The 12509-nt window shown below is 45.4% G+C and overlaps 1 protein-coding gene across 1 annotated transcript; it reads left to right on the top strand.

Moving 5' to 3' along the window:
* The first annotated feature begins 4555 nt into the window (after positions 1–4555).
* LOC122319972 lies at positions 4556–9066 on the top strand. Its single transcript, XM_043207872.1, has 3 exons — positions 4556–4685; positions 6006–7475; positions 8555–9066. The coding sequence occupies exons 1-3, from the start codon at positions 4556–4558 to the stop codon at positions 9064–9066; spliced, it is 2112 nt and encodes a 703-aa protein (XP_043063807.1).
* The last annotated feature ends 3443 nt before the right edge of the window (positions 9067–12509 follow it).

Below are 12509 nucleotides of genomic sequence, written 5' to 3'. Positions count from 1 at the left end.
AAGTTGTCTCTCCCAACGTCTCCGCTGCTCCCGGGCCTCGGCGAAGACGTTGTCCGTTTCCCGGTACAACTCGTCGGCAACACTCGATGATCAAGACCCCTCTACGGCCACATTCCCAACAAAAATCCACGGGGGAGCCAGTACACTCCCGCCGGGATTGCCCCACTTCCCCGCATCGGCGGCACGCGCGCTGCATGTCTACGGTTGCCCCGGGCTGCACGAGCATACGGTGTGTAGCACCCACTTCATGATGGGGTGTTCCGGGATTCCGAAACGAATTTGGGGTGCGACGCATATTGGGACTCTCATTGTTCATGCCCATCTTTCGCGGCACTCCAACGCGGCTTGACTCCAGTTGTCTCACGTTCTCATGTTCTGTCGCCATCTGCGTCAACTGGGCCAGGGTCGTGAACTCATGGCGTCTAATGTACAGTCGATATTCCGGCGCCATGTTCTCGTAGGCCCGATACACTTCCTCTTCCTCACTGTAACCGGCCTGCTGCATCTTTGTCCTCAGTTCGACCAAGTAATCTTTAAATTCTTCTCCCACTCTCTGAACGTGGGTCCTGATCTCGTCTTCTAGACGCTCGAAATAGCGGGGCGGTAAAAAGAATTCCAGAAATTCTCGCCGGAACGTCGCCCACGAGGCCGTCCGCAAGTGGCTCGTTCGGAACCATCGGGCTGCCCTTCCTTCGAGGATCTCGGACATAACCGGGGGACTTCCTCCGGATTGACCCCATACGTAGCTACTTTCTCCTCTAGCTCAGCGATCAGCATCAACGGATCGGACTCTCCGTCGAACCTTAAGTTCCACTTGCGCATTCGTTCCGGAAGCAAGTGTCGAGGAAGGGGGACCCTTACTGATGCCTCCTGTGTGGGCGCACCCATCTCATTACCGGGTCCGGGCGGCAACAACAAGGTATCCATCGTCGAGTAGGGTGAGCTCCGCGTCGGGTGGTACGACTCCCAGGCGATGAAGTGCCGGCGGAGGTCGCTGCCAGCCCAACCGGAAAAGTTTCGGCTCCTTGTGCTAGGCCTACGCTTTTCCCCTGTCTGTGGGGACTCGGAGCGCGAGAGCTATAGAATTCTTGTAATTCCATGAGTCGTTTCCACACTGTTTCAGGAAACGATCCCCTGCTCACCAGCGTAGCGAACGCCTTCTGCGTATCTGCTACTGTGCCGTCTGCACTGAATCCAAATTCCTGCGCTAGGGACGCGAGCTCGTCTTTACGTCGGGCATAGATCCACCGTACACCCACTCCGGGATTCTTCGTCAAATCCGCATCTTCATACTCGCAATCCGACTCCTTTGGGTCGACCATGGCTCACGCAGTTAGTCTTTAGCTGTCCCTTTTCTTGGTAAATCTTTGTACGGGGCGCTGGTTGGATTCTTCGATCCACCTCACAAGACAGTTTGTATCCTTTAGTGGGTCTTTACGCCACTTTCTTGTAACTCTAGCTAGCCTCAGTGTCCCTGCTCGGGCGCCACTTGTAAGGGAGTTTTCTAGCCGGGATATGAATCTCAGTCGTATTCCGGGGTCCTTTACAAGAAAATTTGTAAGTCACTGAGACACTGAGCTAGAGAGGTCTGTTCGTTCGATGAACAGAGTTTCATGGACTGGAGGGGTTCTTCAGACTCAAAAATTCCACGGGCTGGACCTTTGGGCGAGGCCGCAGCCGATCGGAAGGCTTTGCGCTGAAAAGAGACTCTCGCCTAACGGAGGCGGAAAATTCCACCGGCTGGACCTTCGGGCGAGGCCGCAGCCGACAGAACGATTCGGGGCTAAAGTTCAGTTCTCACCTGATGGGGTGGAAAATTCCACCGGCTGGACCTTCGGGCGAGGCCGCAGCCGACAGAACAATTCGGGGCTCAGAAAATCACTCACGCGCGTTAAGGGGGATCCGCCGCCCTTCTTCCGACCTGCCTAGGGAGGATCGACCTTCCCCAACGAGTTTACTATAGTTAGGATCCGCCTTCCCTCTTCCGTCCTAACTGGGGAGGATCGTCCGTCCCACAACGATTTGTTCACTAGGGGGGATCCGCCGCCCCTTTCCCGATCTGCCTAGGGAGGATCGGCCTTCCCGAAAACGATTGCCCTACAGGGAGGATCCGCCTTCCCTTTTCCTGGCCTATTCGGGGAGGATCGTCCGTCCCAGAACGAGTTATGCACGAGGGAGGATCCGCCTTCCCTTTCCCTACCTGCCTGGGGAGGATCGGCCTTCCCAAAACGAGTTATGCACTAGGGAGGATCCGCCTTCCCTTTACCGTCCTAACTAGAGAGGATCGGCCTTCCCAAAACGATATCCACAGAGAGGATAATTTCGCACTACCAAGACTACGTTTACTCGGCAATGGATTAACAAGGAAATTTAATAACAACGGGTTAATGTTTCTACTTGCTTTCAAACTTTATTTCGTTAGTATCTACACTGCACCGATTACAGTGTGTTCTCGCTAACCTGTCTTTGTGATCCCACGTGTTTGCGTGCCTGTTTCCGCGTGCCGGGTCCTCGCTGCCCGCGTGCGTCTGCTCGTCACTCTTCTCCGCCGGAAACTGCCTCGATCTTACTTTTCCTATGTGCCCGCACACCTTTTATTCCCCTCACCTACGCTAAGCTTGTCTGGCATCTCTCTGGGCTTTCTGGTATTTTATCCAGGATCGATACCGTGGGCGGGGTTTATGACCTCGCTTTATATCATAACTCCCAGTAAGCTTAGCCCTTGTTTTATAAAAATTATATATGTCGGAGTTTATTTAGATTAATCAGATTTAATCATTAGTATTAAGTCTCTCAGTGTATCGAAATATGAAATGAATAAAAATCAAAAGAAATAAGAAGAAGAGAATGACACATAAAAAAGCTTTAGATTGAGAGCGCGGTAGGGAAGGGGAGAGAAATCCTTACTGATAGAGAGACGAGACATGGTCATAAAAACAACAAAGCAGCAATAACCTGCTATAGATGTGGCGGCGCTGGACATATTGCATCAGTGTGTATGAAAGGGACGGCATCACCGAATATCGTAATCGAGAGAAGAGTGGACATGTGTGCGGTTCTTCAGCATAATGGGACAGCAATACAATTTGGTGAGCGGTTTCCATTTTTCTTTGATTCGGGTTCCGAATGCTCTCTGGTAAAGGAAATAATTAGCGAGAAACTGGCCGGAAAAAGGTGCCATAATCTAGTAGTTTTGAGAGGCATAGGCGACAATGTTGTCAAGAGCAATGTGCAAATCTTGTCCACCGTACAAATCTCTGAATTTAATTTTGAATTATTATTTCATGTAGTAGATAACAATTGCCTCAAATATGATATGATAATTGGACAAGATATTTGTTTGGTCCAGCCCAAACAACTTAAATAGCATCCCTTTTTGTTTTCTTAACATCATAACTAAAAACTATTGTAACTGCCCTGCGAGGCAAACTCTCTTAAATTCGCTTGCCCTGCGAGGCAATTCTCTTAACCATCGCTTGTTCTTTGCTTATCATTTATCATCTCGCACTTCTTCGTTAAGCTCATGCAGCTGCATTGCATCGGCATTGCCAAAAATAGTCTTTATCTGTCGTCGCTAAGTCGTTGTTAGCTAACAGTCGTTAATAGTTGTCGTCGTTATCAGATCGTTGCTAGATCGTTTGCATTTAGCGCTCAAACCAACTCGGGTTTTGTCTGCGCATATTATCGTATTATTTTGTCGCCGCCCTTGTGCCGATAAATAAACTCTATTGTATTCAATAAATATACTTAAGTGAATCGAAAATAAACTTGTTATAATTTACGTTGGAGCTAATTAAATACAACTTTATAAACCTAAACTAAATCTTTGTGTTATCTTGCCAAAAAATAGTTAGTGAAAAAGCTCGCTAACTCAACATTTTGGAGGCCCCGGCGAGATAATCACAAACATTCGAAGTGAATTAATTATAAATTAATACAAGTCTTGCAACTTGTAATTCGGTGTAATTCGGAGGTCGTTGGCCGAGTGACATTTTGCCCTCTGTGCAAGTCGCGCTTGCGGTATTATCGCGTGTTCTTTTTCTCCTTTTTGTGCTACGTTCGTTTGGTTCTATACAGGGTGTCTTGCCTTAAGTGAAACATGTCGGTTGAAGACAAAACCCTTTCGCCACAAACTCAAGCTACCTTTTTTAAGCTTAAAGCCGAATCAATTTGGCAACGTGCTGAAACAATAAATAAGCAATTAACAGTGGAAATGCTTAGAGGCATGTGTGACAATGATCTTAGTGTGCGAGAAGACCTTGTGAACAAACTAAGTGATTGTTTTTGCCTGGCTCATGACAACTTAGAAAAGGAAGACTATAATGAAATCGGTAGCCCATTACGCGATAATTTCGAAGAGCTTATAGCCACCCTTAAAGTTCGCATCCGTGCAGAAATTCGTAAACGCAATTCGACTGTGCCTTTATCTTCAACATTTCGCGCGGAAGATCCATTTTCGTCCCATTCGATTTTCGTAACTCAAAAATCTCGATTGCCGGATCTTAAACTTCCAACATTTAGTGGCGGCTACACACAATGGGCCGATTTTCATGCCATGTTTTCGACGATCATCGACAAGGATCCTGGACTCTCGAATATCGAAAAACTGCAGCACCTGCGCTCCTGCCTCAAGGATGCGGCCCTCGACACCATAAAATCACTGGAAATCTCTGACAGCAACTACCGTATCGCTCTTGAATTATTAAATAACAGATTTAATAATAAACGCATTGTTTTTCAGGCACATGTTGCACAAATCTTTGGCCTAAAGACGATCGAAGCTGGGTCAGTTGGCAAGTTGAGAGAACTTTCTGATAGGCTTATCAGTCACATGCGGGCTCTTCAGGCATTGGGCGATCAACAGCAAATCGCAAATTGCTTCATTGTTCAAGCCTTGGTGCAAAAGCTGGATCCACCTACCCAAGCCAAGTGGGAGGAGTCGTGCTCGGTTGATAAAATACCATCGTGGGAGGAGTTTTCGAAGTTCCTGGAAAGACGTTGCCAGACTCTAGAGAATGTGGAGCTTGCCATGGCTACCCATTCATCCAGCCACTCATCTGGAAGGCAAAATCGTTCTAGCAAGGCCCTACTAGCTGCCAGTCCATCACGATGCCGATTCTGCAGCGATAGTGGCCACTCCATATATACATGCACGAGATTTGGTAATCTTTCCCCAGCACTAAGGCTAAAGGAAGTGAAGAAGATGTCGCTGTGCATAAATTGCCTTAAAGACGGGCATCAATTGCGCTCGTGCATTTCTAGCGGCTGCAGGAAATGTGGATCTAAGCATCACACATTGCTTCATTTGGGAGACGCACCATTTCCAACGTCATCTGCAATGCCATCGCCAGCTCAGCCTGCGCCGGCCCCAGCTAATACAGCTCAAGAATCTTCCAATCAGTACTCACTCGCTTGCACGCTGCCCTCTGACTCAGTTTCTTCCTCTTTCGAAGGACCTCAACCTTGCAACTTTGTGCTCTTGGCAACTGCTAATGTTTTTATTAAAAACAGAGCTGGTAGTCTAATACCTTGTCGTGCCATACTCGACTCAGGCTCGCAAGTTCATATTATAACATCTAGATTCGTGCACCTTCTTCAACTCAAAAGGATTAAATCTGCTGCAGCTGTATCTGGTCTTGGAGATTCTAGCTTCAAAACTACAGGATATGCTGTCCAGCTGTGTATATCGTCTAACTCTACAAATTACTTTGCAAGTATTGAAGCCGTGGTTGCATCCGCCATTGTCAACGACCAGCCTGACTTCAATTTCGACTCATCGCCATGGAATATCCCGTCGAATCTACCATTAGCTGACCCGGAATTCAACAAATCGAAGAGGATTGACCTTCTCATAGGAGCGAGTTTGTTCTATGATTTGTTATGTATCGGACAAATCAAGCTTGGCCCCCATCTTCCCACTCTGCAGAAAACTCGACTGGGATGGGTTGTCTCTGGTGGCACGGCACACACTTGCCACACTCTCGTTGCCTCTCAATCTATTTCAGATAAAACGCCAGAGCCTGAAGATCGAATTGATGATCTTCTGCAGCGATTTTGGGAATTAGAATCCTGTCCTTTGGAAAGCTCGAAATTCACCAAAGAAGAAACGGAATGCGAGGACCATTTCCAAAACACCTTCTTGCGACTACCCACTGGTGAATATGAAGTTCAGCTACCGAAAACTGGAAAAATCGATGGACTTGGAGAGTCATACCAGCAAGCATTTCGCCGTTTTCTCAGCCTGGAGCGGAAACTGGAACGCCGTCCTTATGTCAAGGAACAATACTCGAACTTTATAAAGGAGTATCTGGAACTCAACCATATGTCGCTTGTACCTCCGGATGATAGAATGCACTGCAGATTCTTCCTCCCGCATCATTGCGTCTTTAAGGAAGATAGCACGACCACCAAACTACGTGTCGTATTTGATGGATCAGCAGCTTCATCATCTGGAATTTCGCTGAATGACGTGTTGATGGCAGGACCTACCATACAGGCTAAGCTCTTCAATATTCTAATCCGTTTTCGTACCTTTGCAGTTGCTCTGACTGGAGATATTGGAAAAATGTATCGCTGTGTTCGAATAGCCAAGTCAGACAGCTATTTGCAATGCATTCTTTGGCGCGGTTCTGATCAGGATGACATCAGCATCTACAAGTTGGACACCGTAACATACGGTACCAAACCCGCCGCTTTTCTATCAGTTCGAGCGATGCATCAGTTGGCCATGGATGAGCAGTCGAAGTACCCTGTAGGATCTCAAATCGTCAGACGTGATTTTTATGTTGATGACTTGATCACGGGAGGCAGTTCCATTGAAGAAGTCGAGGAGATTCTTCAGCAAACAAAGGACTTGCTAGCGAAAGGTCACTTCATGCTTCGAAAGTGGTGCTCTAATGTCCCAGTCGTTCTCGAAAAGGTTCCAGAAGATGAGAAAGAATCTTTCCTGAAGTTTCATGATGGAAGCGACATAACCAAAACTCTCGGATTGGCTTGGGATCCTGCATCAGACGTCCTTCTTTTCTCGTACTTGCCTACGCAGTCCACGACCAAGCCAAACAAACGTGCTGTGCTCTCGTCAATATCCCGATTTTATGACCCGCTTGGCCTCATAAGCCCGGTTATAACTAAAGCCAAAATCTTCCTACAGGAGCTCTGGAAAGAGAAGCTACACTGGGATGAAAGCTTGCCCGAATCTCTAAGCTCAACCTGGTCCAATATATGCCTTCAGTTTCGCAGCGTAGAAAGGACGACATTTCCCCGATTCGCACTACTACCAAAGGGATCAATCGAGATTCATGGGTTTTGCGATGCTAGCATGTCCGCCTATGGAGCATGCGTGTATATTGTATCCAGATCTGCTGACAAATCCAATGCTCAACTATTGTGCGCCAAGTCTCGGGTAGCTCCCTTAAAGACTCTGTCGATTCCGAAGCTTGAACTATGCGGAGCGCTTCTGTTGGCCAATCTTCTGAGTGAGCTTCAAAAAATGGATATATTTTCAGGTCCATACTTCTGCTGGTGCGATTCAACCGTAGTCCTAGCTTGGCTGAATAGTGAGTCATCCCGATTCACAACTTTCGTTGCTAACAGAGTAGCATCCATCCAAAGACTGTCTAGCGGAATGGAATGGCGTCACATACCCACTACACTAAATCCTGCTGATATCATATCCAGAGGAGCCTTGCCCATGGAATTGAACGCATCCGATCTCTGGTTTCATGGACCTTCGTTCTTGCTGCTACCGCGATCCAGCTGGCCGCCATCCCCTGCCCAAGAGCAGTGCTTACTGGAGCTGCGCAAGTCAACGTGCTTGGTTTTGACGTCACCGATTGATCTGACATCTACGTGCAAGTTTGAAAATTCATTTCCTGCTATGCAGCGAATTTTCGCATACATACACAAATTCTTGTTTCGACTTAGATCACCCACTCTGACTGTTTCAGATTTACAGAATGGTACACGCCTCCTAGTTCGAGCGGTGCAGCGAGCTACCATGTGGGCTGACTTAAAAGCAATTCAGGCCAACCATGTCCTGAAGCCATCGAACTGCTTGTCATCGCTGTCTCCATTTGTTGATGATTTTGGTCTTCTACGAGTCGGAGGTAGACTGTCGAACTCAAGCCTGCCCTTTGACTCTCGACATCCCATGATCCTGCCCAGGAAGCATCCAATTACTTCGGCTATCATCAAGCACTTCCACGAAGAAAGCCTTCACGCAGGACCTCGTACACTGCTGGTCAGAATCAGACTCCACTATTGGCCCATCGGGGGAGAAGAACAGTCGCTGCTGTCGTCACCAGGTGTATTCGCTGCTGTCGTGCTCGGCCACGTACACTTCAGCATGTTATGGCAGACCTGCCAAAGGAACGCGTGGATTCTTGCAAGGCTTTCACTATCACTGGAGTGGACTACTGCGGCCCATTCATGTATAAGCCTGAAGGACGAAAACGCCAGCCGTTGAAATGCTACATATGCATTTTTATATGCTTTGCAACCAAAGCAGTTCACATGGAACTAGTGGCTGATTTATCCACACCAACATTCTTGGCAGCCCTCAGACGCTTCATTGCAACAAGAGGTCGTCCCAAATGCATTTGGTCTGATAATGCTACCAACTTTACTGGAGCCAAGAACGAGCTTGCCGAACTTCGTCGTTTATTCCTAGCTGAGGACCATTTGAAGGCAATCGAGAGCTTCTGTCTAGCTGACTCCATCGAATGGAAATTCATTCCACCCAGATCGCCTCACTTTGGAGGCCTGTGGGAGGCCTCAGTTAAGACAGCCAAGCATCATCTTTATCGGACTATTTCGCAATCCACACTCGGATTTGATGAGCTGCGCACCATCATTTGCATGATCTCAGCCATCATCAACTCTAGACCGCTGCTGCCCCTATCAGAGGATCCAGCAGACCTTGATGTCCTGACTCCGGCACATTTTTTAACTGGCGGTCCTGCTACCAGTTTCTGCGAACCAGATCTCTCTAACCTAAATGTCAACCGACTTGATCGTTGGCAGAAAATGTCTTATTTGCAGGAAACCTTTTTGGAAACGCTGGCGTGAAGAATACCTGACGCTCCTTCAGCAGAGATCCAAGTGGCGTTCTCCTCAACCCAGTCTGCAAGTCAACGATGTCGTCCTAATTAAGGATGAAAATCTACCACCACTAGCTGGCCATTAGCTCGTGTGCTAGAGCTGATAAAGGGAAAGGATGAAATCTGTCGAGTCGCTGTCCTGAAGACTGCAACAGGAATAACCAAGAGAGCTGTCGCCAAACTGTGCCTTTTGCCTACGAAGGATGATGTTGAAAGCCCTGGCCTTCCAACGGGGGGAGAATGTTTGGTCCAGCCCAAACAACTTAAATAGCATCCCTTTTTGTTTTCTTAACATCATAACTAAAAACTATTGTAACTGCCCTGCGAGGCAAACTCTCTTAAATTCGCTTGCCCTGCGAGGCAATTCTCTTAACCATCGCTTGTTCTTTGCTTATCATTTATCATCTCGCACTTCTTCGTTAAGCTCATGCAGCTGCATTGCATCGGCATTGCCAAAAATAGTCTTTATCTGTCGTCGCTAAGTCGTTGTTAGCTAACAGTCGTTAATAGTTGTCGTCGTTATCAGATCGTTGCTAGATCGTTTGCATTTAGCGCTCAAACCAACTCGGGTTTTGTCTGCGCATATTATCGTATTATTTTGTCGCCGCCCTTGTGTCGATAAATAAACTCTATTGTATTCAATAAATATACTTAAGTGAATCGAAAATAAACTTGTTATAATTTACGTTGGAGCTAATTAAATACAACTTTATAAACCTAAACTAAATCTTTGTGTTATCTTGCCAAAAAATAGTTAGTGAAAAAGCTCGCTAACTCAACAATATTTTTCAACTTGGTTTTGGAGTAATGATGGAAAATAATAAATTGGATGTTTATAAAAGTCAAACCGTACTGTCAGTAAACAATGATGTCATATCAAATAAGATCGACTATATAAATAATATAAACCTAGACTTAAATGATAGTGATAAATTAAAATTAAACAACATGTTGGCCAAATATTCAAAATTCTTTATCGATGGTATCCCTAATAGACGTGTAAATACAGGTTGTTTGGAAATCCGTTTGCTAGATGGAAATAAGACGGTTCAAAGGAGACCGTATCGCCTCAGTGAAAATGAAAAATTGATAGTAAGAGATAAAATTCAGCAAATGTTAGAAGCAAATGTAATAAGACCTAGTAGTTCTCCTTTCGCTAGCCCAATGCTGTTAGTTAAAAAGAAAGACGGCAGTGATAGATTATGCATTGATTATCGGGAACTTAATTCAAATACAGTATCGGACAAATATCCACTACCATTAATCTCGGACCAAATTGATCGCCTCAGACGCGGGAAATATTTTTCCAGCCTAGAAATGGCCAGTGGTTTTTATCAAGTCCCTATCCATCCCGATTCCGTAGAAAGGACTGCATTCGTGACAACGGAGGGTCAATATGATTTTCTAGCAATGCCTTTCGGACTTAAGAACGCGTCTGCTGTTTTCCAACGAGCCATAGTCCGAGCCTTGGGGGATTTAGTTAATACCTATGCAGTGGTCTATATAGATGATGTGTTAATTATTTCAAAATCAAAAGAGGAAGCATATGAGAGACTAGAGGAGGTGTTGAGTGTGTTATCAAAGTCAGGGTTTTCTTTTAATGTAAAAAAATGTCAATTCTTACACACACAGATCGAATATTTAGGTTTTCTTATAAAAGAGGGTGAAATAAAGCCCAACCCACGAAAAATCCAAGCATTGTCTCAACTCCCTAAACCAGCTTCAGTAACACAGATTAGACAATTTATAGGTTTGGCATCCTATTTTAGGCAATTTGTTCCACGTTTTTCGGAAGAAATGAAGCCGCTATATCAATTGACTTCGAAATTAAATGAATTTGAATTGAAAGAAGAACATGAAAAAATTCGTCAGAAAATTATTAAAGTTTTAACTAGTGACCCTGTATTGATTATATTCGATCCCAAATTTCCGATTGAGCTGCACACAGATGCAAGTGCCAATGGGTATGGGGCTATGCTTATACACAAAGTAGACGGCAAACGCAGGGTAGTAGAATATTTCAGCAAATGCACTACACTATCAGAATCGAGGTATCACTCATACGAGCTCGAAACGCTGGCGGTATATAATGCCATCAAAAATTTCAGGCATTACCTTAGTGGTAGAAAGTTCACCGTATATACAGATTGCAATTCCGTTAAGGCGAGTCGAGAGAAAGCAGTACTGACCCCACGGGTGCATCGATGGTGGTCATTTACGCAGCCGTTTGAATTTCAAGTAGAGTATCGAAAGGGAAGCCAAATGGCACACGTTGATTGCTTATCAAGAAATCCTGTTTCGGTAGTAGCTCCGACGAATACAAACAAAATAAGTGAAGTACGAGTTGACTTGGCAACTATCACTCACAACTGGCTAGTATCCGAACAGCAGCGCGATGAAGATATAAAGAGAATTATAAATGAATTAAATAGTGATGAAATGCAGAAAGAGATGGCAAACACATATGAAATTAGGAAGAGTTTGTTGCATCGCATTATTCAAAGAAATGGCAAGACGCGATGTTTACCTGTTGTTCCGAGAGCGTTTAGGTGGTCGGTAATTAATCACATTCACGAGAGCATAATGCACTTAGGGTGGCAAAAGACGTTAGATAAGGCCTACGAGCAGTATTGGTTTGAAAATATGAGTAAATATGTCCGAAAATTCGTAGAAAATTGTGTGACATGTAAATTGTCAAAATCGCCATCGGGCAAAACACCATCAGAACTACACCCGATTCCCAAAATCGAGATACCCTGGCACACAATTCATATCGATATTAGTGGGAAATTAAGTGGCAAAAAAGACGAAAAGGAGTACATTATCGTACAAATTGATGCCTTCACTAAATTCGTCTATTTACATCATACTTGGAACCTAGATTCCATAAGCTGCATACAGTCGGTCTGAATCTGCCATGTCAATATTCGGTGTCCCCAGTAGGATTGTAGCGGACCAAGGAAGATGCTTTACGAGTGGCGAGTTTCGCAAGTTCTGTTCTACAAATAAAATTGAATTACACACAATAGCGACAGGTGCTAGCAGGGCGAATGGCCAGGTAGAGCGCGTGATGAGTGTGTTGAAGAGCATGTTAACGGCAGTAGAGACTAGCGAGCGTTCGTGGCAGGAGTCATTGGGAGAAATACAATTGGCTATTACTGCACTATTAATCGGGTGACTCAACATAGTCCATTAGAGTTGTTGATAGGTAAAGAGGCGAGGCCTATGGGAATGATGACTATCAATGAAGAAATGCAAGTCGACTTGGAGAAAGCTAGAGAAAAGGCTAAGGAGAATATTGACAAGAATGCAGTGTACGAGAAAGCAAGGGTTGATAAGAAGCATGCACAAATAGTGAAGCATAAAATTGGGGATCATGTATTGTTGAAGAGCGAGGAACGACACCAAACA

This window comes from Drosophila ficusphila, unplaced genomic scaffold, assembly GCF_018152265.1.
Source record: "Drosophila ficusphila isolate 14025-0441.05 unplaced genomic scaffold, ASM1815226v1 contig_348, whole genome shotgun sequence".
Lineage (NCBI taxonomy): Eukaryota > Metazoa > Arthropoda > Insecta > Diptera > Drosophilidae > Drosophila > Drosophila ficusphila.
The sequence above is the reverse complement of the archived record's forward strand: the minus strand, read 5'-3'. Positions and strand labels throughout refer to the sequence as shown.